The sequence below is a fragment of the Acartia tonsa genome, chromosome 10 (assembly GCF_053477335.1).
Source record: "Acartia tonsa isolate MP-2025a chromosome 10, ASM5347733v1, whole genome shotgun sequence".
Classification (NCBI taxonomy): Eukaryota; Metazoa; Arthropoda; class Copepoda; order Calanoida; family Acartiidae; genus Acartia; species Acartia tonsa.
In genome coordinates this window covers 12,842,807-12,870,504 of record NC_137269.1, presented here as the reverse complement: position 1 = coordinate 12,870,504, position 27,698 = coordinate 12,842,807, and the positions used below count along the sequence as shown (strand labels likewise).

The window sequence follows — 27,698 nt, the reverse complement described above, 5'->3', positions numbered from 1 at the left end:
AAAGTTGACATGCCTTTTTTAAAATTAGCTATAAAAAATAATTTTAATGAAAAAAATATTTTAAAGTACATTTCACATAAATTCCAAATAAAGAGGGAAGGACCTTCAGTTGAATTTTACAACATTTTACATACATATTATAACAAAAGGGGGGGGGGGAAGTGACACTTTTTGAAACCAAAACTAAAAGTCAAAGGAACTGAACTAAAGAAACAGTTACAGATCTGTCATTTTGCATGGCAGTTGTTTTATAAGGGTACAATATGGAACTTTTAGTTTTGGTTTCAAAAAGTGTCATTTCCCCCCCCCCCCCCCTTTCTCTGCTTTCAATGTACAAAATTAAATTCCGATAGGAATTACGATGGAGACATCTTGATGCAACAGGTGTACGGAGATATGTGCTACTCTGTACTTCAGTAGGTTGGAGGCTAGTTGTGTTGGAGGATGGCTATAGTCTTCGGGATCGTCAGTCTTGCCTACTCCTAATACCAGGGGTGTATATTTTCAGTGTTTAAAACCATAAAACTTAATTCATATTTCCTAGACCCCCCCTCCCCCCTTTACCACACTCTCCTCCTGGCATGATAAGAGAATTACAAATAAATTGTGGTAGGTTAAAAAGGAATTAGATGAAATGTATAGTTCATGAAATATTTCTATACAACAATTAATCATGTGCAAAATATACACCCCTACCTATTATTCTGGAATCTTCAGGAAAGGTGTATGCCGGAAAAAATGTCCTCACTTTGTGGACCAACCATACTGTTTTATCACGACGGCAGTCTGGGACAAAGTAGAGGTCTTGGCAGTCTGTATAGAATTGATTACTTTCGAACTTTCGTTTGTTGGCATTCCTTTTTCCCCTGACAGCCAGCTTTTCATTTATGTACGGTTTCACTGTGTGAAATATCAACAATCTAAATATGTCATTTATGTCATTAATGGCTGTTAAACGGAAAGGTATGTTGCTGGTGAAATCGTTATAGCTTAAGTGTTTGATCAGCAATACACGGAAAGAAAGTTATGTTACATTTTTAAAAATTACATTAAAATTTGTAAAGAGTGGGGGGGGGGGGGGAGAAGTGACACTTCTTGAAACCAAAACTAAAAGTCAAAGGAACTCAACTAAAAAAAAATAGTATTACCTGTTTGAAACCTCTTTAAGGCCAAAATTATATCCTCGGATGTAAGTTGATATCACATGATTGGCACTTTCGAAAGCATAACAACTGAACGCCATGGATGGTCCAAATCGGCGGACATGTTCCGGCATATGGTAAAGCATGTGAGTATTGTAACTCAAGCACGATTCGCCGTACATCTCCGCCAATTTTGAGTTCAGGACCATTATCATGGTCTTGAGCTCAGCCACACGTTCAGTTGTTATATGCTCTTCGAGACTGCGCAATATGTGGAATAAAAACTTGCATATCAGACGTTGTTCATCTTTAAGATTTGCCAACTGGAAAAAAAAAACATTGTAATAATTTAAGGTAAAACTAGCTCTTTCGCCCCTAGCCTCTAGGGGCTTCGCCCTATATACTTATTGGAAGTCCACCCTCCTCAATAGAAATATATATATAATATAGCACACGTGCGCAAATTTAAAAAGAATGTTATTGCTATACAATATAATGAAACTGAAATAAGCTTTAAATTCTAAAAAGATTATAATATGGTAAAAACCTACCTCTGCATAAAATATCATATGGTAGAAGCCCAGTACTTTGAATTCAGAACTTTTCAAATTGAGGGCTAGCTTCTTCTCTGTCAGGCGCATGATGGACGTACGGGGAACGCGATCAAAATCGCCAACAAGCTTCAATTGATCGTTGATTTCATCTATAATTGGAGTTACTGCAGTTCATGGTAAAATATGGGTGATAAGGAGAAAATTTTCAAAATTTAAGTTCTTTAAACTTTTCAAACTAACACTCTTTTAAGCGGCATAACAAGGCGTACAAATAATGTGTAATAGACATAAATCTAAAAATGCAGAATTTTATCGCAGTGCCGAGAAATGCGCGAAGAAAACACCTATTTTACGCGTCATTTCTTTAGTCAAATGCAGTACATCCCTGTAATTCTCTCCATTTGAACTAAGTCTTCTTCTTCCAATTCTGGATAACTATTACGTCCTTTCTTCAGGTACGTCATCACTTTCTTTACATAGCCCAGGTGCAACGCGTGCATCGGATCACTGGGGGTATCTTGTATTAAATCCAAGCTCGGGTCAAGGTCAGAAAAACTGGTTTTCATGTTCTGATTATTTTCCTCTAACTTGCGGAATTTCTCGTCAGACCTCGGCGTACCCATATTTTGACTGTCACTGGGGTAAAATACATTCATTGATTCAAACAATACCAAGTTCTTTTGACGGAGATAAGTCTGTGAAAAAGCCATCCCTGGAAGGTCACAGTGTGGGCATCCATTTTTTGATCCATGGCCAAGAATGCCGAATACATCGGCTCTGGCAACGGCATCGTGGATGATGGTTCTACATTGAAAGGTATGTCCAGGTAATCCTTCTTGAATTAGTTTGTTGATGAATCGGGTAACATTATCCAGAAAGTTGTAACTGTAGGGACGCCTCCTCGTCTTCTCAAATATGCTGACTGGCAATATAACACTGAAATCCTTGTTGAAGAATAACCTGAAATAATAAAGAAGAATTAATAATAATAGCATTTAATACCTTAGACTTAAAATTGTAGTCACTGATTTATAAAACGTAAAGGCTGGTAAAATTTTACCGTAAAAGTGGTAAAAACTAGGTTTACTTATGGTATTAATTAAGTCCTGGTATACAGTAAGACAGATTTTTATATATGTATGCAATAGAAAAAAGTATCAATTGTAAACTTAGTTTTCTTTCTTATTTGTTTATTGAATGGTTTCCTAAACTTTGGCTTTAAAAATCTGGGCTGTCAATTGATGTAAAACAAATATTTTGATATCCTTTGAAATATAGGCTGCCAATCCTAAAAAATATTTTTTCGAGGGTCATGCTGTATATGAAAAGAACTTTATCCCAACCCAACCCTTTCAAATCCACAATATATTAATTACTTACCTAATCCAGACAGTATAATAGGAGATATGAGATCCCTGAGCTGCTTTCACTCCGTCGCCCGAGATGTCAAAAGTTATATGATCATCAACGGCCTGTTGTCCATTCAACCGTTTAAAGTCTGTGATGGCGTCTTGGAGGATCTCATAGGTAGGGAATCTGGAAAAAGAAATATATTTTTAACTAAAACTTGCACAATTCAAAGAAATTTTGCACCATCGGGCTCCAAATAATATTACGATGAAAAGTAATGGAACAAGGGTGACAACATCCATAAAAACCAAAGCACTGTAACGGTACGACAAACGGACATTAACAATTGTGAAGTATCTGAACTGAATTTAAAAATATTAAAGTCGAACCAAAATTGAATGTAAGTAAATTTGTTAAAAAAAAATACTTCAAGAAGGATAAGGTTTATGCACATACTTAAATTTTAAGGAATTAATTATAGAGTGGCTTCGCTTATAATATTGTTCTCAAGTTGTCGCAGGAAGCAATATACCAAAGAATGATCAAACTGATAATTAGAACACTTGAAAGTTTGTTGTTAAAAAAGGAGAAAAATCGACATGTTTAAAATGGCGTACGGAAATTCTGGTAATGATTATAGAAATGCTACGCTTTCTAAATCGTATATAAACATACCTGCACTCAATCAGTGAACCAGGAGCATTTGTAGGATTATATTTGTTTTCTTTGATTTCAACTTTGTATTTGGGTTTGAATAATGTATTATATGACGGAAAGAACCACGTACATCTTAATTTTGTAATATGTATTTACCCTTACAAGCATAGATTATTTAATATTAGTGTACTTATTTTTAGCGTAGATTCGATATTTGAAGCCAGATTTAACATAGGAGTTGCCGTTTTAGAGATATCAGGGGTAATAAAAAGCCCCTAAGTTAAAAAATTAGAAACCCAAGAAAGAGGTCTATAATTTTCACAGGAATAAGGCGGCTTTATGTAAAAAAAATAAAATACATACAACAGAATAAATATTTTACAGATTTAGTATTGGGTCATTTAACTAAAAGCCTTCATTGCAGTTATTTTTAATTTATTCAAAAAACATATGGAAATTAACACGATCTTACACACACGCCAACCAAGTTGCCTATACACACACATACACACACACACACACAACATTCAAGGTGCTCGGCAATGTCATCACACCCACACTCCCGCATTCTTAATAGCTGTAAATAAAAGATTCTCTTTCTAATTAATTGTTTACTTTATATCGAAACACACACACACACACCCGCAGCACAACGCTGCTTCCAGGAATTAAAATTTTTTTGTAATCTTTCGTGCCTCCTAGTCCTTTACAATGAAGGGAGGAAGGGTAAGGGTGCGGAAGAAAAAGAAATAGAGAAAGGGAAAGGGGTTTTCTAGACCGGTGTCTTTTAGATAATCATCATATTCATAAGCGCATACACTCAAAACATTAACACACAAACGTATAAATACATGTTAGCATTGTTTAATGTGTATTATATTAGGACGCACTTTTACCTTTCAGTAAATATTATTAATTAATATTATCAACAAGAAAGTACAATTGGACTTCAGTTCCGTAATTTTGTTTTAATGAAATAAAATATCAGTTTTAATTGTTATTCCCATCATGTACCCGCCCATTTATGCTTATTTAAGTGTATCAACAAACACTTTTTCTTTATTTATATTTGTCATGTTATTAAGGAAAATATTTGTTTTAATACGTATATGTTTCAGATTTCATTAAAATGGCAAGTAATCTCCACATTAAATGTTTGCAGCAGGATTTACGTCAGAGCTTAACAGAATAGGTAAACTATTATATTACATAACATTGAGCAGGGGTTTAAAATTAGCTATCTAATTCTTTAAATCAAGCAGTTCCAATCTGCGAACTCATTATTTAATATAATTAGCCCGCGATCTTTATTTTAAAGCATACTCAGTACTGTTTACTTAAAAGTGTATTATTTATTTAAAGCTATCTGTTAAAATATATTGGCTTCACATGAAAAATGTTATCCGGAGAGGGGGGGGGGGGTCGGTTTAAACTTTCCCATGACCTACCATACCAGTTCAGCTGTAAGCGAGATCCATTCGTGCACACGCACATAATTCGTTTTTTAATACTACCGATGTTGCGCCCCTAGCATCTAGAGGCTCTGTTTCTGAAGGGTGGGGGAGAGAAATAACTTTATATCTGGAAATATAAAGCCTAAAATCATTTTGAGGCTTCCTTAATACAAAACTCAATCTTTTAGTGTTATTAATGTCTTAAGCTTCAGACAATAAATCCCAACAACTTTAATTCACTATCTGCAACTCCCCTAGATGCCTCTAGGGGCACGAGAGCGTTTAGCAAGCTCTTTCGGTACTAACATACATAGATCCTGTTACTTTTTTATTAAAAACTAGTGGCTTCGTCCTTAGAGGACTCTAGGGGCACTTTAGGAGGGGGGGAGTTGAATTCCAAAACCTATTTTTGGTTATAAGGGAAAAATTTTTTGAAAAAATAACATGGTCTTTTTAACGGTGGTGGGAAATGGCGGCGAACGGCGGGAGCGGCGGTCCCGCAGCCGTTTTTTTTTAAAGATACCAAAACTTGGGGTAATTAGTGACACAACTCAAAAGATTTTACACAATTATCTCTAAAACTAAGGCAGTAGCGCCCTAAATAAAGTTGCTGGTATGGCGTGGCACAAGTCACCACATTTTACCCCCCCCCCCCCCCCCACTTTCTTTGGACTAGTTAAGAAAAATATACATACAATAATTGAATTTTATATTTGCTTTTAAAAAGGAAGAAATGATTATTCCGGTTCTAAAAAAATATTTATCGTATCTTATTACAGACAATTTTTCTACGCATAAAATAAGATATAAATCATATGAAAATAACATTTTTTAGCCTGGCTCTCGGGACTAAAAAAACTGGTGTTAATCTTGCAACTTTCCATTTTACTATTCACTGATAGCTGTTTGTAATACGACAATGTGAATGTTAACTATTATCCTTATTTAGAATAAAATACAATAAGGCCAGAGAGAGGTCAATGCAAGAAGTTCTTGACTAATATAACCAGGTAAGAACAATATACTAAGGGCTTCTCTAAAAAGTATATTACAGCCTTGATTTCTAAATTATAATAGATAAATCGAAAAAAAGCTTATAGATTTTTCTACTAAAGGGTTTTTTTAATGCAACCATCTCGTAATCAATATATAAATGGCACTTAGAATTCGCATTTCGATCTGAAATTATGCATCATGAGTAATCCTTGGTAGGTCTATTTTCCCTAAATTGAACAAAAAGATGGAAAAATAACGGCTAACAGCTGGCGGCTCAGCCGTTTAGCCATTTTTTGGGCAATATCTAATGCAAATCATCACGAAACTAATAATACTATTTGCTGCTGGTACTAGAAATCTAAAAATGTTTTTTTTTGTAGGTATCATTTCACACGATTTTGGGCAAAACTATGTTTCAAAAAGTTGATGCCTACGTAATTTATGACAGATTTGCCCTAAAAATAGCCAAAACTTTTTGTTCGATTCAGGGAAAATAGACCTACCAAGGATTACTCATGCAGAATTTTAGATTGAAATTCGAATTCTAAGTGCCATTTATACTTTGATTACGAGATGGTTGCATTTAACCCCCCCCCCCCCTTACATAATGTAGTTGTATAAAAATAAGCATGACAGCATTCATGAAAGCGAAGCTATAAAATCAGAAGGAAGGAAAAACGAACAATAACTCATCATATAGAGTATCAAGACTTCATAAGCAAAAAATTAAGTCTAATTTTTTTTCAAAAATAAAGGATACTGTTCAATGACATACTTTTTCTTAATATTTAATAATACAGATGCTTAGCTCTTATATTGTATCTTTTTGTCCAGGAAACATTATTAAAAAATCAGAAGAATATAATTATTATATCATACAAAGCTAATAATTAGCATGTTTTGAACGTACGGACTTGCTGGTAACGATTATAACCTAACTGTTATCGGAAAATCATGCAAAGTTTGAAATCGGTAGGACAATTCTAGCATATTCAAATTAATGTTTCAGACGGATCAACCCTTATTTTAAAAAAGATTCGCTTTTAAAAACTTTAGGTACTATACTTAAAAACTTGAATAGATTTAAGGCATCATTTTTAAAATTATTTTGGTGTTTTAGAACATATTGAAATAATACCTACAATTTTAGGTGAACAGTCAAACTCTACCATGCTACGTGGCTTATTCCATTGAATATTTCAAACTTCTACATATGGATGGATTACAGGTAAGGTATAAATAATACTAGCTGTTGCGCCACTAGCTTCTAATGTATTAGAAGGGGTAGAGAAAAAAAAATATTTATTTCTCACGTCGTATTATAAACAGTTTTCTGAAGAAATGTACAATTATAAGATTATTAACAGTTATTTAGCTCATGCCTTCGGCATCTCTTAATCTTGTGATTGTACATTTTTATATATATTCGTAAAAACTCGATTTAATACGATGCTAGATATAGTTTTTCGTGTGGATGAGAACCGGTTTTAATTCACCGGTTGATATTGGTTTCTAATAAATAAGAGAATAGATATTTCTTGCATCGTATTATAAACGGCTTTTTAGCCCCTAGGTGCCGAAGGCATGGGCTAAAAAAACTGGTTTTAATCTTATGATTGTACATTTTTATTCGTAGAAAGCTGGATATAATATAATGCTAGACATAGATTTTTCGTGTGGATGAGAACCGGTTCCTATCCACCTGATTTGAATGAATACGAGGAGAAACATTCTTAGACTTAAATCTATAAAATATAATGGCTTCTCTTTCATGGAAAACTCCTTTAATTCAATGCTTTTCGAAATCTTAAGCTACAGATAAAAAAACTTTCTGCATGATAATTCTTGAAGATAGGGACACAGCATTTCGTAATATGATTATAAAAAAGGGAACATATGTATAACCAACTATAGATTTTAAGGCGGTTCCTCACAAAGCACCTAGTTAAGCAAAGAATCCCTGTCCTTTATTTTGATATTTAAAATAAGTAAGGGAGGAACACACAGGGGCTATTTCTGAAGAAAAATTATTCCCTTTCAATAATAAACCAACTGGGGGGGGGGGGGGGGGGCTGGTGGGAGTTAGGTTCTCTGCTCACTAGGCACCAAAATCAGGAAGATATGTCTATGTTTTATTTTCTTGGCCTTATTAACATTGTTTTTTTAACCTAAGAAACAGTAATTTATTTCTTTATTACCCCCTCCCCTCCTCCAAACTTAATGACGTCTGGGTAAAATTAACATGGAACTGGGTTATTTTTTCATTTTTTTAGGGGGAGGGGGTGGTGAAACCCACATTTTAGATGATCTTTATGTTATCAATGTATTGTAAACAAGGATACAACATCCATAAGTAGAAAAGTTAAAAAATCAAGGATAAGATTACCCACATAAAGATTTATAGAGCATTTGTTAAAATCAAGAATAGATATGTTTGGGGAAAAAATCAGGAAAGGTACGTCCATGTGGGGGGCGGGCGAATTTAGGGGTGCCATATTGACAGCTTTCTACATATATTAAAATGAAAAGATTAATTCCAGCTGCTTTGTTTTTCCTGGCAATCAAAACTGACAATAATTTTTGATCACTTTTTTAATTCTTAAAAAATTATCTTTAATACGAAACAAAACATGACTTCGGTATTACTCATAACCAGTCCAGCGGACATAATAATATTTTCATTTTATCATCCATAGAAAGCTGTCTAAAATACGATGCAATATAAAAACTTAAACCATTATACTTATGTTTTTTAGTTGCAAAAATCCAGTCTTGAGAAGAAATCCAAGCAAGAGTTTTACTAACTATCCACATTACATTATTAGGTAAGCTTTGGTTAGTAGGATATAAAAATGGAGGATTTAATTATTTTTTCATTAGATAGATATTCACCATTCAATGATAGATAATACTGCCCTACTATCACATGAAATCTCTCGTTTTCTGTCCAAACACCTGGGTATTAGGTTAAGTAATACCCATCAGACAACCTACTCTTTGATTGCACAACCTCTGAGAAGTTCTAACTGTGCATAGTAATGAGTTTTGACCGTTTTGGGCCAGGGCATTCCCCCTACTCTGATATAGAAGCAGTAAAGAACCATTTTTAACGTCTTCAGTTAAAACCATTCACGAGCGGTTGCGCCACGGTTGTGGGTTAAGATTGTAGGCATTTTAAGCAGGGATAAGGGGGGGGTTAATGCAACCATCCCGTAATCAATGAGTAAATGGCACTTAAAATTCGAATTTCGATCTCAAATTTTGCATGAGTAATCCTTGGTAGGTCTTTTTTTCCCTAAATCAAACAAAAAGTTGGAAAAGTGATTGCTGGCGGCTCATTTTTGTCTATTTTCAGGGTAAATTTATCATCAATTACATAGGAATCAACTTTTTAAAACATATTTTTGGTTTAATTCATGTTAAATGATACCTACCAAAAACTATTTTTTAAATTTCTAGTAACAACAGCTACCGGCTATAACCGTATGATAACGTTTTTGAGCTGCATAGAGTATTATGTGATTGTGGAGATAGGTTTCGTGACTAATTTAAACCGAATAAAGCCAAAAAAACGGCTGAGCCGTTAGCCGTACTTTTCCAACTTTTTGTTCGATTTAGGGAAAATAGACCTACCAAGGATTACTCATGCAAAATTTCAGATGGAAATTCGAATTCTAAGTGCCATTTACTCATTAATTACAAGATGGTTGCATTAATCCCCTCCCCCTTTTAAGGGGAATGACAATACAGGAGGAGAAACTTTGAAATATATTAAGTAGTCCACTTTGAAATTACCTACTCCGAAAATAAGAGATAAAATAATGAAATAAATAATTTTTTAGAATCAAAATTATCTACCTGGTCCTGCACATTTGAAGTTACAAAGATCAATATGAGAAGTAAAGTAATTTTCAGGTAATAAATTTAATCTTTATATGCTTCTTAAGTACTTGATAATTACCTATCCGATAAAAAAAGAAAATAATAGTGGTAATGTTGAAAACGCGTATTCGTTAATACTTTAAACTATTTCAACATTCAATTTTAACCTATATTGCAACGATAAATGAATGAAAATATGAGGAATAGTAATAACAAGGATGACAACACCCATTAGTATAAAGCTCAAACAATTATACAAAAGAAATCCACGAATAACAAGAAGTAGATGCTTGTAAATAAGAGGATTAAACTTAGATAATTGAAAATTTAATTCAGCAATAAAGCTACCTGTCCCTATAATTTTTTAATGTTATTATTCTCACTCAAAATCAACGGGTGATTCGACATATTTTTTTCTGCACTTGTGGGAGATTTAAGATGTGCTTTTAAGCGTTTTGCGAATCTGCCAAAAATAGTAGAGAAATAACCTAAGTTATGCAGTCAAATTAAAGTAGGTAATTTTTTTTAAAGGCCCTTTACAAAGTAAACCTTCGAAACCTGTTCTTTGTAAACTTTAATGTATTTTTTTTAGGATGGAACCAAGAAGACGGGAAAGTTTACTGTTTCTTATAAAATTAAGTTAGTGAGATGTTCTTTTCCCTCCCTCTTCATTAAAATTAAAATTGTTATTATTTCAGTTCTAATAAAAAGAAATTTTATGTATTTAAATTAAATACACAAATTCACATTTTTTTGTTATCCTTGTAATATCATTTCAGGCCATGTTATATAATTTGTCATGTTAACTTTATTTTAATAAATAGATACTAAATAAAGTATTTTTTTCTAATGGATTATTTTTTATCTGTACATGTTAGTGAATTAATTTGTAACCAAGATGGGTTCATCTTTCAAAGGGTATTTTTAAATTCAGTCTTTTTTTCTTCAGTTTTATGTACCTACTTCTTAGAAATTTTTAAACATCTAATCCTAAAAATAAAGTAGAAGGATCTATGTCTTTGTGTGTGTCTGTATGTAACTAAGGATCTTGCTAATCGCTAAACCGATATGGTTCTATACAGTGTAGCTTCAGACGGGACCTGGGAAGGTTTAAAACAATTTGGGCAGGGTACCATCACCTCAAGAGAAATCGTCCCTAAAATAAAATTACCCTCTCAATAAACTTTACTTTTTTTTAACTTCAAGTTTTTAATGTTTAAGTAAACAAGTCATATGCTATCCTAGGACTTAGCTTTGTTAAAATAAAGAGCTCATTCGAGATTTCCTATAACAAACCAAAAAGTAATCTTGCTGCGTCATTGCCAAAGATGTTACAAGGTTCCTACTGCTGCTCTGTGAAGTGCGTGATATGAATAGTTAGAACAGGGGAATGCCTTGGCCCAAAACAGCTGCAACTCATTACCATGTAAAGTAAGGACTTCCAGACAAAAGTTGTGCAATCACAGAGTTGGTTGTCTAAAGGGCTAGTGAAAATATAATCATGCATAGAAATTAAGCAAGATTTGGCTCAGAGATGTACCTAAATAAGATCTTGTGTATATCGAACTCATTTGCTATCTAACTGAATGATTGATTGTTAGTCTGTCTGTGTGAACCGAATGATCGTGTTAACCATTGGACCAATATGGTCATAATAAAGCTTCTTGTAGATAAATTGTAGGTTAAGAACTTTTGAGAGAGGATTCCTCAACCTCCCAAAGAGAAATTGTCCCTTAAAAACTAACTCTTACAACCGTTTCTTTTAAAACTAATGCAAAGTTTAGGGTTGACTCCACCCCTTCTGTCAAGTGTCCTTAAAAGCCTCTTTAATCGTAGCCAATCATATAAGATATACAGTGTATATTTTTCTTCTATTATACCCCTTCATATTAAGTATTACATTGTCCAGGTATTTCATATTAGATATGAAACATATGTTTTGCATAATATAAACAAACATAAAACAGCTGTTTGCATAATGTAAACAAATATCTCTCTATATTCCTTGGCAATATTATTAAAAGGCTTTTTGTAAAATACCCAAAATATAATAATATTTTTTTAATCAATAAAATTGATTTTATTATTTTTACACTAAGCGTTTATTCTTGTGAAAATGAAAAGGCTTTTTCTCGGTATCATTATTTTTTTACTTAGGGGCTATTTACTACCCCTTATATCTCGAAAACAGCAACTCCTTTGTAAAATCTGGCTTCAGATATTAAATCTACACGAAAAATAAGTACGGATAACCCTCTATACTCAACTCTTCTATGCCTGTTAGGGAAAATATATATTTCAAAACTAAGATGTACGTGGTTCTTTGAAAATACACGAGCGTTTCAGAATCGCCAGGATGATTCTAACTTTGTTGTGAGAGATGGGGTTGTCTAGAACACAAACGCTTCTGAAATCATTAACAATTTCTTTCTCAAGTTCTGTAAGATGTTTGAAGCGATCCCCGTCATGATCGCCATCAGGTTCGCCATCAGGTTCGTCATCAGGGTCATCGTCATCATCTGGGTCAAAATAATCTTCAGGTATATCAAACAATTCGACGTGGTCCCAGTCCTCGGCATCTTGAATGCTGTCATTGTCTGCATCATTATTATCGTTGGTATTATTGTTGTTAATATTGTCTACAACAATATTAATGTAGTTTGTTTCTTCAGGATTGTTATTTAATCGCTCCAAAACTTGGTTTGCGTAGCATTGATAACATATACTTTCGGTTTCCTTTGTGAAGTTGGTATTGCAGCCTGTACAAACTTTACCTAAAAAAATACGATGTTAAACATGGTGTTTTATAGTTATAAACCTTCCCGGGACCTATGTGAAGGTACCCTGTAAAGGAGAACCCAATCGGTTCAGCGGTTAGCAAGATCCTTTTGAACAGACACACAGACATCCTGTTACTTTAGTATAAGGATAATGCCGTAAAGAAAAACTAGTCAAATTAGAAAGTTAAAAAATTAAAAATTCCAGAAAAAGTAGATAAATGTAGAGAGTGGGTGAAGGTGGGTTAGGTTAAGGGATCCCATGTAGAATATACACCCCTGGAACAAGGATATCTTGAGACAAACTTAACTAACGTTTGATCAAACCAATTGTTTGAAATTTAGATTGAAAGGAAAATAAAAAACAAAAATTGGGAGACAATGTTTGTGGGAATTTGGACAAACAAACAACAAACAGACAGACCGACATCGTTCTACTTTATATTACAGATATTGTAGGTTACCTTTTGACGATGCAGTTTCGTTCTCATATTCCACATCCATCAAATCCTCCTGCTGTTCTTCTTCTAGTAATGGCTGACTGTCTTCACTTTGTTGATGTTTCTGCATGCGCCATTTTCTGGTTCTCGTTACCTTACAGAAGAGTTTTCTTATGGACCTCAGTTTATGCTGCAACTGGAAAAAGATTACATAATTAGTGAATTACTTATTTAAAATAATATAGGGGAGTTGTTATGGATCGTTATTTGGGCAAGCTACACGTGTCAATTGATTACAGTACATATGACTATACTGGTGTAAGAGCAAGCATGTTTATAGTGCGCTGACTGCAAGTGAAAAATAGAAATTAAAGTCGAGCATAGATTATACTTTAAGTACAGTAATGAAAAGTAAGGTCTCATCTTAAATATGTAGAAATAATTAGTTGTAAAAAGTCACCTGTACATTTTTCGTCTTATCTCCACTTCTTATACGCTTCAGTAGAGCTTTAGAGAGTGTACCAATCAAATTGTCTCCCATTTCAATAACGTCTAACAGGGGTGTATAGGTAACTCCTGAAATAAGAAGTATATGTTATAATCAGGGATGTATATTCTGCATGGGATCCCCTGCTCAGGGGGGGGGGGGGGAATAAAAAATAAGTGGTTGGAGGAAAAAAAAATGTAAAAATTAAGAAAACTGAAAACATTTTTTCCATTTTGCCCCCCTCCTTGGTTAAAAAAACTAAAAAAATGTGTGGTAGGAGGGATAAAATAAATGAAATATAGAGTTCTTTAAATATTTTTCTATTTCCCCCCCTACTTTTTCAGAAAAATCTAGGGGGGAAAAAAAATAAAAAATTTTGTAGCAGGGGAAAAAAAATAAATCTTGTGCAGAATATACACCCCTGGTTATAATAATAAGGTTATTACTTGTTTACATATAACGAAAGAAGGAGAAAGCAAAAAAGGGGGGGGGGGGGGAGTGACACTTTTTGAAACCAAAATTAAATGTCAAAGGAACTCACAAAATAAAGAGTTAGAGTTACAAACATAAGAAAATACCCTTATTTATTCTTTGATTGTCTATAAAATTAATTAAACTTACCTATCAAAATTGTGATCCAATTATACATACGTCATCCAGCGTTGGTCTGACATTTTTTTACTTTGAAAAAAATAACTATATACAATATATACATAAAATTTTGTTTGTTCCAGTCCTGACCTGGATAATACCTATATAAATTTCCTGCCTTCCCTGAAAAGCCGACGAACGCATATATAATCGAGCCCCACTGGTCGTGACTTTTGCAGAATTCTGCAGTTGCATGGAGTTTTATTATAACAACAATGTTGAACCCAGAAAATTTGTTAATTTGCTATAAAATAAATAATAATAAATAATATAAAACAACATAACAAAAATATCAAAAAACAAAAACAAAAAATAAAACATATCAATTAAGATCTCCTAGAGAGCTATAGCCAGAAGCTTAAAAAACTGTACACGTGCATACGTAATCGTCGGCTTTAGGGGTAAATAATGTTTATTAATGTTTATATGCAGGAAATTATATATCTGCACGACCAGTGGGGCTCGATCACTGTCACCATGGGTACTTAATTCTAAAATATATGGGCGCTGCAATCAAAGAGAGGTTAACGTAAATGTTCTGAAAGAACAAATTGATGTTATCCTCTTAGGAAATACCCCCCCCCCCCCTAGAAAAACGGCGCCTGGCCTCTACCTAGCCGTATAACTTAACCTAGCCTAACCTAACCCAGCAATTTAGTTTGGGGGGGGGGGATGGGGAGTTAAATAATACAAACAAAATTTTCTAAGAGGATAACGCCACAAATTACAATTAAAATTCGCTTTCAGCATGGATATCCGGAGGCTGGATGAAATCGCCGGCGGCGAGCTCGGCTTCTCCTAGCTTCTCCTTTCTCTTCCCTGAAAGGAAAGAACATTGAATTAAAAATGAGAAAACTAAAGCGTTTTTTAATGAAGAAACTCAAAGAATTCTGAAACATTTTTTGGTTAAAAACAATTTTTTCCCCTGCTACAAAAGACAACTAGCCATGAACAAGAGCAGGTGATTTGAAGCAACTTCCATCATTGATCCACTTATTTCTTTTTTCCCCCTCCCCTCCCCCCCCCCCCCCGGAGCAGAATATACACCCCTGCAATAATTTCGTAGTTTTTACCTTGTTACTCTGGGTTTTATTTAGAAAAAAGGGCTGACGTTGGTGAGGAAAGGTGCACAGTCGGCTTCATGGTCAATGACATATCTCTCGGTATCATCCAGGCGGGGTCTCTCGTTCTCGTAGAGATTCTCGGCATAGGTTCATTCTTCTTTAATTGTGTCTCTACCCAACCGTGATGGTATAACAGTTTTACTATTTCAGCAGCGTCATCAATGCCACATGATTCTTCTTGAACTCGAATATTTAACTTGGAGAAGAGTCTCAACATCCTAACCATGAGGGCGTCCCATCTGTCATGCAGCTCGTGGTATTGGTATGGATCCATCCTAATTTGAGGAATGATTATTTTGTTTGTCTTGTTTATTTTTGGGAGGGGTGTGATTAATGTTTTTTAACTTTCCGGTATTTTATTTGTCCTTAAACAAGGGGGGGGGGGGGGGGGAAGGCCTGGAGCTCCGGAACCTGGAGGCCTATCCAAAAAATATTAAAACTTGGGAAAATTCATCATATAAGAATGATTTTATCCCTAATAACCTATACTCTCAGTCCAAAGATAAAGCCTATACTCCCTGTTTACGCAAATGTGTCAAAACTTCCCCCCCCCCCCCCCCTATTTATTTAAAACAAATTTTGTAGCAGGAGAAAAAAAATAAATCTTATACAGCTAATATACACCCATACCTGTTATTATGATGTACGCGTACCCAGGTGATTGACTTGAATAGCCTGTTATTCAGAACTATCTGAAAAGGTAGAATATTTAAGAAATAAAAAATTACAAAATAAAAATAGCTCGTATTCATTCGAATCCGGTGGATAGGAACAGGTGTTCTCATTCATACGCCAAAAAACTAGGTAACTAGCATATCGTATTATATGCATGGTTTTCTACGAATATAAAAATCTAAAAGCATAAGATTAAAAACAGTTATTTTTAGCCAGTGCCTCCGGCACCTCTGGGCCAAAAAAGTAGTTTCATTCTTATAATTGTACTCCTATATTTGCGACAATCCGTTTATACTACGGTGCAAGACATATATTTATTAATTTTACATTTAAAAAAGTCCTGTATATTACGTAAGCTAAAAAGAGTCCCAAAAATGGGAGAAAAAACGAATACGAAGAATATTTTAGAAAGAATTTTCAATAATTAATGATAAAATTTGAATTATAAAACAGAATGATACATATTAACTTCAAAATTCACTGTAATTTCACTAAAAATGATTACTAAAATACAAAAATGCACCGTAGTCATATAGTCCAGTTGAATTATTGCGCCGATGGAAAGTTACGGTTGCCAACATACAGATTGAATAGGTGGCAAAACACTTTGCAAGACAGTTATATTTTTAATCGTAAAATTGCAACGAATAATAACATTTCATGAATTATATAAGTTATGCAGTTTTAATTAATTAACCGGTAAAATATTAAAATGATATTATATACATAAGGTGTTTTTTAAAGTTTGGCAACTTTGTCCAGCACGTTGATTTTATCATCTGAAAACAGGGTTACGAAAGTTAAATTAATGTAAATTTTTTTTAATGTGAATGTAATATATTTTTGCAATGACTTAAATGAAATATCATCGATAAAATATAAAAAAATATATTGCAATGGATATAAAAGAAATATTTTTCAATATAAAGTTGTATACCTGTACAGAGCATGTGCATGAATGCCGCTATACCGATTGAAAACTATTGTAAACAATGAGTGTTATAGTTCAAGTCTCTTAGAGAAAATACGTGTTATATCCAAGTATGATTGACAGGAGATGGTCCATGTCACAAGATTTATATGAATGTCAGTTAAGAACGCCTAGAGAGCTATATATTCAGAAGTTTAAAAAAGTACTTGTCTACCAGTCTTGGCTGTTAGTGTTGATATATGGACCCTGCAATCAAAGAGATGATAGTCAGAAGTTTAAAAAAGTACGTGTCCACCTTCAGTCTTGGCTGTTAGTATATGGACCCTGCAATCAAAGAGTGGTTTGCGTAAAAGTAAGTGTTTAAATAATTTTAATATAAAAACATTAATAATATAGGACCTTGAGCGTACGGTTTTAGGCTGCCTTCGATTAACGGTTTAAGTTTTACTAGCGGCTATGCCCCTTAGAAGCCTCTAGGGGCACTTAAAGTAGGAAGAGAAAAGTCGAGGCCTCATCCTATTTTTAATTTGAGTTTCAGCTATAGATTAAAAAAAATAAAAAGCTTCGTTGTAAAAGAGAACAATATTAATATATTTATATAATAGGATAATTGTTTTAAGCCTTTTTTAAGCCTTTTTGATTTGATCTAAGAAACACTTTTTATCCTATTCTTAATATTAAATAATCCGGGTTTAATATATATGAATGTAAAAGAAATATTAATAAATTATATTTAAATTGAATATTGTTTTTCAGGTTCAGCAACACTGATTCATCAGAAATAACTATTTGGGCGCTGCAATTAAAGATTGGCGAGATAGAAGTAAGTGTTTAAATAATGTAATAAAAAATCAATATAATTTAGGACCTTACGCATGGTTTTAAGCTGCTTCGATAAACTGTTTGTTTTATAATTTTTTAAACCTTTTTGATATATGATATAAGAACGACTTTTTATCCTATTCTTAATATTTAAAGTATTCTACTATTAATATATATAAATAATAATAGAAATATTAACAAATTATATTTCAATTAATATTGTTTTTCAGACTTAACCAGGAATCAGATTCGTGAGAAAATATATGGGCGCTGCAATTAGTGAATGGTTTACATAGAAGTAAGTGTTAAAATAATTTTAATAAGAACATGGATATTTTAGGCCATGTTATTAAGACTATCCTTTAACGAAGCCTTTTTAATTCAACCTTGCTACGAAGCCTTGTGTTATGGTAGAGTGTTTGAGTTCTTAGGGAACCACACTAATTACATAATATTATCTTGAGTTAGACAGGTTTTATAAGCTGTAAACAGACTAATACAATTAGATATGTCATTATCTTTAAATTATTTATTATAATCTATATAATAGCACCTTTGAAATAAGCTCATATTATATCCAACCTATATTCGCCCTTTAAGGTTTATGATTGTTTTAAGCGTAACGAATTTTTATACCCTTAATAGAAAGATATTATAAGATGTGTTTTATGTAAAATAATATTAAAAATATATATAAATTATATTTCAATTAATATTCTTTTTCAGGTTTAGCTTCGCACACAGCTGGGTTTATTCTCCGATTATAAGCTGACCGCAATTCGACCGTGGAACATTTCTTGCACCAACATGAAGCTGTTGCCGTCAGAAATTCATCCGTTAAAAGTAAGTGTTTAATTATTTGTAATAAAAGATAGTTGGAATAATCCTACACGCAACTACGGCAACACCTCGGCCCCAAAAGGTAGTTTCCATGTATACAAGCATAACAAATATGAAGTTAATATACACAGACACACATCGAACTACCTTTATGAAACTGTATACTAAATTATATTAACAATTAAGCTATTATTAAATTTATTAGATAGATATTAAACTGGTTAGACAAAAGTTAATACATAAAAATAATGTACTAGATAGGTAGCTATTTAAAATTAGATTTTACTACTTTATATTATTGAAACAGTACATTCAGGATATTATTAAAATCTAAACAGCATTACATTCATCCTCGTGCATGTTTACTTCGTGAAGAACAGCTGCCAGTTCGGCAGCCTGGGCAGCGGCGGGCAGCAGAGGGGAAGGACGGCAGCGATTAAGATGTGTAGTAATCCATCCATGTTGATATAACCTCTTACAAACCTCCCTCTGGATCTCGACATTGTCAGTTCTGGCTCTAATCTCTAGACTCTCTCTTAAAACTAACATACGACTATTTAATTCATACCATAACTCCAAATTCCCGTTATAAGACATTCTTAGTTTCTCTCAGTCTGGTTATGTATTGATAACTGAATTAAACTTTCTCTAATAAGCAGGCACGTACACAAGCTGTATCTACTTTCTCCATGAAATTTTCCCAAAACCGTTAACTTTCCTTTTTGTAAGGCCTTTTTGATTTGTTAATCCTTTAATTGCTTAATTTAAAAATGAATATTCTTTTTCAGGATTTTGGAGTTGAACCAGTTTTGAAGTGTGGAGCTTTGCAGTTCCATGGAGAACAACTAGAGTTCCATCTCAAGATGTAACAGTCACAGATTATACAAAAAATTTCATTATTTATTATGACGACAATGTTGAACCGAGAAAATATGTTAGTCAGTTAAAATTAACAAATAATTTACAGAACGATACTAATAAGTTTTATTATGACGATCAATGTTGAACAGAGAATATTCTGTTAGTCAGTTAAAATTAACTTAAATAAAGCGTATTGATTACAATCAGTGTTTATTATGACGACAATGTTGACACCTAACATTCCACAAGCTAAAATTCTAAAAAATATTGACTTTAACATATAAAGCGTATTGATTACAATTCGCCCAATCGGTGTTTATTAATTAAGTTCTACTCGAGAGCTCCAAACATTCCACAAGCTAAAATTCTAAAAAATGTTATTTACAGAAACGATACTAGTAAGTTTTGTAGTTTCAGTATTGACCTGGATAATATCTATATGACCTGTTATGTTATAATATGAAATAAATTCTAAATAAAATCATTATCATCATTATATTTTATTTGCGATTTTTATCATTAAGTAGAAGGATGTTTGTTTGGAAAAATCTGGACTTAGCCTAAAAATTTACCTAAAAATATTGACAAGAATTTAATTAACAAGTAAGAATGGAAAAACCTACCTTAAATACTGGAGATCTTGAGGCAAGTATAAACTTGTGCACTTTTAATTTGGAGGTACTAGTTTCTATCAAACAATCAGTAAACTCTGGATCCTCAAAACAATTCTCCAGGTCACCAGAGAGACAGGATACTGCACTTTCAGGTCCAGGTTTTATAACTTCCAGCCAAATAGTCAGAGTACCTCCAGGTAGGAGACTTGCCTGATTGTTCTTCAGTACATTAATCTCCATAAAAGCAGCATTACAATTTCCCTCTCCAGGTGGCACTGTTATCAATCGACATTTAGGCATCAGTACTAGACTGTTGTTATCTTGGATGCCAATCTTTTGTAGTTTCAGTATTGACCTGGATAATATCTATATGACCTGTTATGTTATAATATGAAATAAATTCTAAATAAAATCATTATCATCATATTTTATTAATTTCATATTCCATATAACGAAAGCAAATAGTGCTGAGTAAAAGGATGTTTGTTTGGAAAGTATTAGGTCTGAATATTTCCTCATTATATTTTATTTGCGATTTTTATCATTAAGTAGAAGGATGTTTGTTTGGAAAAATCTGGACTTAGCCTAAAAATTTACCTTGTCAATTTTTACCAAAAAGTTGGTCAAATTTTACCAAGTTTTTTTTTTTGGCAGAGTCCAAAAATCTGGACTTAGCCTAAAAATTTACCTTGTCAATTTTTACCAAAAAGTTGGTCAAATTTTACCAAGTTTTTTTTTTTGGCAGAGTCCAAAAATCTGGACTTAGCCTAAAAATTTACCTTGTCAATTTTTACCAAAAAGTTGGTCAAATTTTACCAAGTTTTTTTTTTTGGCAAAGTCCAAAAATTTGGACTTAGCCTAAAAATTTACCTTGTCAATTTTTACCAAAAAGTTGGTCAAATTTTACCAAGTTTTTTTTTTTGGCAGAGTCCAAAAATCTGGACTTAGCCTAAAAATTTACCTTGTCAATTTTTACCAAAAAGTTGGTCAAATTTTACCAAGTTTTTTTTTTTGGCAAAGTCCAAAAATTTGGACTTAGCCTAAAAATTTACCTTGTCAATTTTTACCAAAAAGTTGGTCAAATTTTACCAAGTTTTTTTTTTTGGCAAAGTCCAAAAATTTGGACTTAGCCTAAAAATTTACCTTGTCAATTTTTACCAAAAAGTTGGTCAAATTTTACAAAGTTTTTTTTTTTGGCAAAGTCCAAAAATTTGGACTTAGCCTAAAAATTTACCTTGTCAATTTTTACCAAAAAGTTGGTCAAATTTTACCAAGTTCATTTTTTTTGGCAAAGTCCAAAAATCTGGACTTAGCCTAAAAAAATACCTTGTCAAATTTTACCAACTTTTTGGTAAAAATTGACCAAATTGTGTTTTTTTGTCTAAGTCCGAAAATTCGGACTTAACCTGAAAAATAGAGTTGTAAAATTGACCACATTTTTGGTAAAACTTCCAAAAGTGGTAAAATTGAAAAAAAAAAAAAAATTTAAATTTAGGCTTCATTGTATAAAAGTCATTATTTTAAAGTACTACAACTGATTATGAAGAGCTGTTTTTTATTTAAAACACAAAAAACGGGTTTTTTTGTTTCGTCAAATTTTACAAAAAAAATGGTAAAATTTGACTAATTTTTTGGCTAAAATTTTTGCTGGTAAAATTTACCACGAAACTGGTATATTATACCAGGTTGACCAGCTTTACCACTTTTCTGGTAAAACGACTCTTTTTTTATGGTATTTCGTAGAACCTGGGTTTTACATGTATATTAACTTTTATATAAAAAACATTTTTTATAACAAATTTAAAAGGATGCAACTATTTTAAAGGTTTATATTTCTGCAAAAGAAACCTTAAGCATATAATTTTTTAGCAAAAACCATAAAGCCTATTAAATGCTTAAATGTATGAATCGCAATAGCTTGAAATAGAAATCAAACTTAAACCTTAAAAATGAACACGTTTGTAAAAGCAAAGCTTTTTATATAATAAGGGTCCATCCGTCCGTTCGTACATAACGTTAATTTAAGCATGATAGAATCATCAGAGAGAGGGCGGACAATGGGCTAATTATTACACTTGTCCCAAAAGTGTTTTTTAATTACGTTTTCTTATTCGTTGGCTTAACAACTTTGGGGACTTTTGATTGGTTGGTTAATTTAGTTGAGTATTCAAAGGTTTCAACCACAAATTTTAACTTACAGAAGTGGTGATTTTGTGGATCATCATTGGACATGTACATCAATTTATCGACCATTGTCTAATCCCTTTAGATCCCTGTATAATTGTACTATTGATCAAAATTGGCATGGTGATACCTACATATATTTACTTAACTTCAAGGGTCAATTTTCGTCTTATTTTAGACCTTTGCATTAAAGGATGTCGTAATTCTTATTGCTTTTAGAAACAAATATATGATTATATAAATTTAAGCATGCAGTAGCATAAATAAAAACAAATTTTCATGAGTTGATTGCTTTAATTATATACAAATTAAGATTTAAGTTTTAAGTCATTCATACAATTAGAAGTGGCTAAATTCGACCGAGAAATTTAATCTACAGAAATGGTTATTTTGAACTACAATGATTACCAAGAGCAAATAAAAAGAAAGCAGCATAGCTATGAGCTATCTTACCTTTGATGGCCGGGTGATGGGTTAAATGGAAGAGAATTCGAGGTTTGTAACAGTTTTTTCGTGGATTCTAAAAGGAAAAAATATTATTTTTTTTATGTTTCCTTTGAATGAAAAAAAAACATAGCTGCATAAAAATAGAAAACAAAATCGAAAGTTACTCAAATTTTATATAGTCAGATCATCAGAACATCTTACTGTTTTAGCAGATTTAAATCTGGTAACTACATAGAACGACTAAAAGTAATTTTCCATTGCTCGTAGCCGAAAATTGGAGAAGTTAATGCCAAACTGTAAGTGACATACATTATTACAGACACACAAACACAAATTTTTGGAGAGGTGAAGAAGCTAAATTCAAAAGTGACTAATACCTGAAGGCGACTTGACATAGCAGGATTTTGTGCTCCGCAACAACTCTGCAGGTTTCCCGCCAATTTCTGGTTCACGATTGTCGTCTTTGCTAGCTGCTAGTCTGTCCTCCGGGTTGCTGACTTGGTTTGAGGTAATTGTGGTTGAGTGGTCCAGTATAATGTTGGCATCTCCAGTGCTGCTATTTTTAAATGATAAAAATAATTATTTTCTTATAAATAAAAGTAAGAGAATGTCTATCTGTCTACCTGTCTGTCTATCTTTATGTTGGTATCCATGAGTTCAAGGATTGAAACCGTTGGATTTTTTAGTGTTGTTATTTTCATTTTGATACATAATCTAAAATACTTAATCTATAGAAAGCCTCACATTAATCTGATTATATAAAGTATTAAACTTTCTTGTCTGTAGTGAAGGATCTCGCAATCCGTTGAACTGATATGAATCTTCTTTACAGTCAAGCTTCTTATAGATCAAGGGAAGGTTTATAACTATTTTGGGAGAGGGTATCTGCATTTTCCTAGGAGAAATTAACCCCCCCCCCCCCTCCTCTACTAAAAGTTCCCATAGACGCTTCTAGGGGCGTAACCGCTAATAATTGATAAATTACTCACCTTCTATCTTTTCTAATCCGTAAGGGATCCAACATTTCAAATTTGGCGGGCTTTTCCAGCTGTGGTTGGCGACGCAGGGAAAGGTTGTCTAGGGCAGGAGGAGAGGGGGAAGTGTCCAGTGCTTGGTCAGGTGGAGATGGAGAAGGGGAGGGAGAGGAGTCTGACCGACTGAAGAGCCGACTTTTTCGGGTAAATGAAGAGAATAAGCTCTTTTTGCGCTGAAACAAAATAATTCAAAATTTTAACTAATTCTAACTTCTTGAAAATACATCCCGTAATTACTATTTTTAGATTTAAATACCAATCTTTTATGCAAGTACACATAAAAATATAATATTTATTTTTAAAGCATCCAAGATAATCTATTTTTATCTATAAAAAGTTGTCTTTTGTCAGAATAAATATACAAAAAAAGCTGACTAATTAAATGTACTTGAAATTAAAACATTCTCTAATTTCAAAAGTATTAATGGATGAGTGAGATAATTCTCTAAGAAAATATTAATTTTTCTTAAATTTTGTAAGAAAGTCTCTTAAAAGAAGCTAATTAATGTATTACATATGTATATGGTATATACGCTTTAAGTTTTACGGCTTCATCCCTAGCATCTAGGAGATCTGCATAAAATTACAGATTCTGTCATAAATAGGTCGCTTGAAAAAAATGAGTCCTTGAAATTTGCATCTTACCTACGACCAACTATATTTATTGAAAAGTTTTGCTTTTAAAAATAATTCTAACATTGAAAAGAGTAGCTTTGCTTTAACTCTTAAGACTATCGCTACATATTTAAAGTTGTCTTTTTTGACGAGATTTTTTTTGGCTTAAGGATATTTTGAGAGATATTTTACATGATATACACAGTATTTTGCGATTTGGCGATATGAACCAAATATATGTATACACCCGATCACATGAAATTTGCAAGTATAATTGCAACTAAAAATGAATCTATTGTACATTACTAGAAACGTCTTGGCAGCCGCACATAAGCCTCAAATTTAAACCTGTTTAGGTGCAAAAAAAATCCGAAATGATGGATTGTCTGTTTAGGAACAGGTTTAGGCATCTAGTTGAATTTAAAAGTTATAATATGACGATTTAAATTAGGTTTACACGTGGCTGACGCGGAGACCTGCTAGTTTCTGTTGGTTCTTTCGAACGTAATCGTCCTCGATTCTAAATACATATTTCTTTTTATGTCTAGACTTGGCTATTGTATTAGCAATATATATTCTTTACAACAAATATGTGGTGTGATTTCACACAAAGTGCCGGTTAAGCATGATACCCCCCCCCCCACCCTTTTTTTTATAAAAATAAGGGGGATGTGGTCGTTTTTTCTTTTATCTTACTTGCCCTAACTTTTCGTAGCTACCCAGTTCCCAATTTAACCTAACCTGACCCAAAGTCATAATCAAACAAACGGAAGACATCCCTCCCCTTATTTTTTTCTCAAAATAATGGGATGGGGAGGGGGGTCGGTTATGTGTGCTTACCAGAGTACTTTGTATGAATCGCCAATATGTGAGTAGAATCTAAATTTTTTTTATTCTGAAGCTGAAGATGTTCATAGTAGCAAATCTAACTTATAACAAGGGTATACATACATACACGTAAGTTTGTCCGTCCATCCGATTTAGACAGTTAACAATAAAGTCTGCTACTTTCTAGTTTTTAGCATCAAAGATTCTCTTTAATTTACTTTATCTGTCCTTCAGTCCCTAAAGAACGCTATGTGATTTTCTTACCAATTTGTCTTCAATTTAGCTTGCTAATATGGACCTAATTTATTGATCGATTCATACATCCATTAGAAGGGGAATGCATGGGGTAAAGAGAGTGGATTGGGGGTATCGTTATTCTAGCCATCTGCGATCATCACTTTTCAGAGTACATGAAAATCTGGTACAACTTCAAAGTAGTAATGTATCGATTTTATTATGACGTGTTACATTTTGTGGCCATATAATTCTATATAATTGTGGGGCTACGACGGGAATAAATAGCTAGCAAGTTTCAGGATTTTTCCTATTTGTTTGTAATATGTATAATTTTACAACATAATTGCATAAGACTTTTTTCATGTTAGAAAAAAAAACATTCATATAGAAGACAAATAAAGAAGGATGTCCAATCTTTTTGGGGAGGGTGAGTACAGCAGTAGATGAATGCCTCAAAGGCAACTGAAAAAAAAACATATTTGAGGCAAAACAAAATCCACGAAAATAAATCTACGAATTATTCTTATTTTTGTGTACATGGGTCTGAAGCTGTAGGCGGCTGCCACCTGTGAAGAAAAAATGGTGCAGAATGCAGCTACGGCTGCCGAGCCCTGGAATTTTGCAAAGTAAAAATAGTGAAGATTTATTTGTTTCAAGTAGAAATTAATTATATGCAAATATGCTCAAAGTGAACAAAAAGAAAAACATGGACAATTGTTTTATAAAGTAGCGCAGTATTGCATGGATTTTAAGGGATACACAATATACATTCCTGAAAATAATAAACAAGATGATCCCTTATGTAGGCCCAACCCCCACCCCCCCTTTAGATTTTAGTTTTTAAAATTGAAAGTAAAAAAAATGGGATGGTTTTTTTTTTCTTTGGGTGATTTCTCTTAGGAGGGTGTCCCAAAATAGATATAAAATTATAAAAGCTAAATTGTAAAAGAAAAACATTGGTTCAGTGGTTAACGAGCATTAACTCTTCTAGAATGTTAGAACTGAATAAGCAAAATATAAATATATGTAAATCTTTAACAAAATCGTAAGTTTTCTGCTAAACTGCTAAACTTTTAGGGCTTCCTTATAGAGATAATGTGCTTATAACATTGTACTTTGATGTCTTAAAAATAAAAAATCTAAAAAACATATGAGAATAGGATAATTATACCACAAAACAATGTTGTAAAAAAGATGTAACATGTACATGGACGTACAGACATTCTGATAAAAAAATATAGATATACCAAGCTTTGTAAATCCTACCCAACTAATAAAAGAATCATCATGTCTGAAATCCATAGGACAATTCTAACATGCCTAAATCAAATATAATAGCTAACCGTTCCGAGAAGCGTTAAATGAACCTGCCCTGATTGTAGAAAAGCTTCGCTTTTAAAAACTAACCTTAGATGCATCTAGATCTTTTTCTTCGATCATTATGTGCAAAACAAATAAGAACAAACTAACCAATTAATTTCTGCATATTTTAACGTTAGTTTAGAGTTTGCAAGTAGTTTATGTATAAGTGTTTTATTATAACTGTAGTATAATATATTTATTTATAACTGATTAAGCAAACAATAAATTTGTCAATATTATTATTTAACTATTCGTTATCACTTATAATATTTTTTAAAATCTTTGTTTTCTCTTTTCCTCCGTCGGATGTGTAAGCGACTAAACATTGTTTAGCGGACGACGAGATATTTATACAGAATTTTAGCTGTGAGGATGCGAGGCTTGGTCGCCAGGGAGTTGCGAGAGCGAGTCCGTTACATTGAGACACACACAAATTCTACGCTCTTATTCTGAGGTTTCGTGATTTAAATGTACTTTAAACAAGGATGGCAACATCCATAAAAGCGAAAAAAATACTGAAAAATCAAGTAATGTATCTTATTATAAACATTTTTATATGAAAAAATAAAAATTTTAATGTTTTTTCCTACCAGTTTTGTTAATTTTCTTATTTTTCTATCCGCGGAATTGGATAGAAAGGGCAATGGAAGACAACGGGAAGTTAAATGATGGAAAGGTGAAATCGGAGACTAACAGACTGACCGATCGACAGACACATACTCTTATAGAGTAGC

At 32.9% G+C, this 27,698-nt stretch overlaps 3 protein-coding genes and 2 long non-coding RNA genes across 7 annotated transcripts in view; 2 read left to right on the top strand and 3 right to left on the bottom strand.

Moving 5' to 3' along the window:
* Positions 1–27,293, bottom strand: part of LOC145329434 (uncharacterized) — a 48,283-nt gene extending 20,990 nt beyond the window's left edge. Inside the window, exons 1-4 of one of the 2 annotated variants that reach the window (XM_080173550.1) lie at positions 27,010–27,293; positions 23,878–24,095; positions 23,266–23,444; positions 22,895–22,961 (exon numbers count right to left, since the gene is read on the bottom strand). In XM_080173550.1, the coding sequence (XP_080029676.1) occupies positions 22,895–22,961; positions 23,266–23,444; positions 23,878–24,095; positions 27,010–27,042 (497 nt within the window). In that variant the 5' untranslated portion in view covers positions 27,043–27,293. The remainder of the gene's footprint in view (positions 1–22,894; positions 22,962–23,265; positions 23,445–23,877; positions 24,096–27,009) is intronic. The other variant, XM_080173551.1, reaches the window with a different exon arrangement.
* Positions 325–1,823, bottom strand: LOC145330527 (uncharacterized). Its single transcript, XM_080175153.1, has 4 exons — positions 1,694–1,823; positions 1,149–1,465; positions 697–920; positions 325–482 (listed from the first exon to the last, which is right to left on the bottom strand). The coding sequence occupies exons 1-4, from the start codon at positions 1,781–1,783 to the stop codon at positions 340–342; spliced, it is 774 nt and encodes a 257-aa protein (XP_080031279.1). The 5' UTR covers positions 1,784–1,823; the 3' UTR covers positions 325–339.
* LOC145329424 (uncharacterized) lies at positions 3,986–10,885 on the top strand. The gene is made up of 6 exons (XR_013882897.1): positions 3,986–4,895; positions 6,107–6,167; positions 7,304–7,381; positions 8,910–8,978; positions 9,996–10,068; positions 10,628–10,885. It is a non-coding gene; the product is annotated as an uncharacterized LOC145329424 (long non-coding RNA).
* On the bottom strand, positions 12,340–15,589 carry LOC145330338 (uncharacterized). Its single transcript, XM_080174971.1, has 4 exons — positions 14,361–15,589; positions 13,713–13,828; positions 13,277–13,448; positions 12,340–12,809 (listed from the first exon to the last, which is right to left on the bottom strand). Exons 1-4 carry the CDS (start codon positions 14,386–14,388, stop codon positions 12,340–12,342), a joined length of 786 nt encoding a protein of 261 aa, XP_080031097.1. The 5' UTR covers positions 14,389–15,589.
* On the top strand, positions 15,908–20,927 carry LOC145329435 (uncharacterized). Of its 2 annotated transcripts, XR_013882901.1 has the most exons (4): positions 15,908–17,472; positions 17,877–17,943; positions 18,173–18,240; positions 18,669–20,927. It is a non-coding gene; the product is annotated as an uncharacterized LOC145329435 (long non-coding RNA). The 2 variants fall into 2 exon arrangements; XR_013882900.1 differs by having other exon boundaries at positions 15,908–17,943.
* Positions 27,294–27,698: the final 405 nt, after the last annotated feature.

Coding starts and splice junctions, on each gene's coding strand:
- LOC145330527 (XM_080175153.1), bottom strand. CDS start 1,783: ATGCGCCTGACAGAGAAGAAGCTAGCCCTCAATTTGAAAAGTTCTGAA. Junction 1,466..1,693: donor ATATGATATTTTATGCAGAG/GTAGGTTTTTAC, acceptor TTTTTTTTCCAG/TTGGCAAATCTTAAAGATGA. Junction 483..696: donor TGAAGATTCCAGAATAATAG/GTAGGGGTGTAT, acceptor CCCTGGTATTAG/GAGTAGGCAAGACTGACGAT.
- LOC145330338 (XM_080174971.1), bottom strand. CDS start 14,388: ATGTATAATTGGATCACAATTTTGATAG. Junction 13,829..14,360: donor TTGGATCACAATTTTGATAG/GTAAGTTTAATT, acceptor TTCTTATTTCAG/GAGTTACCTATACACCCCTG. Junction 12,810..13,276: donor CGAAACTGCATCGTCAAAAG/GTAACCTACAAT, acceptor GTATTTTTTTAG/GTAAAGTTTGTACAGGCTGC.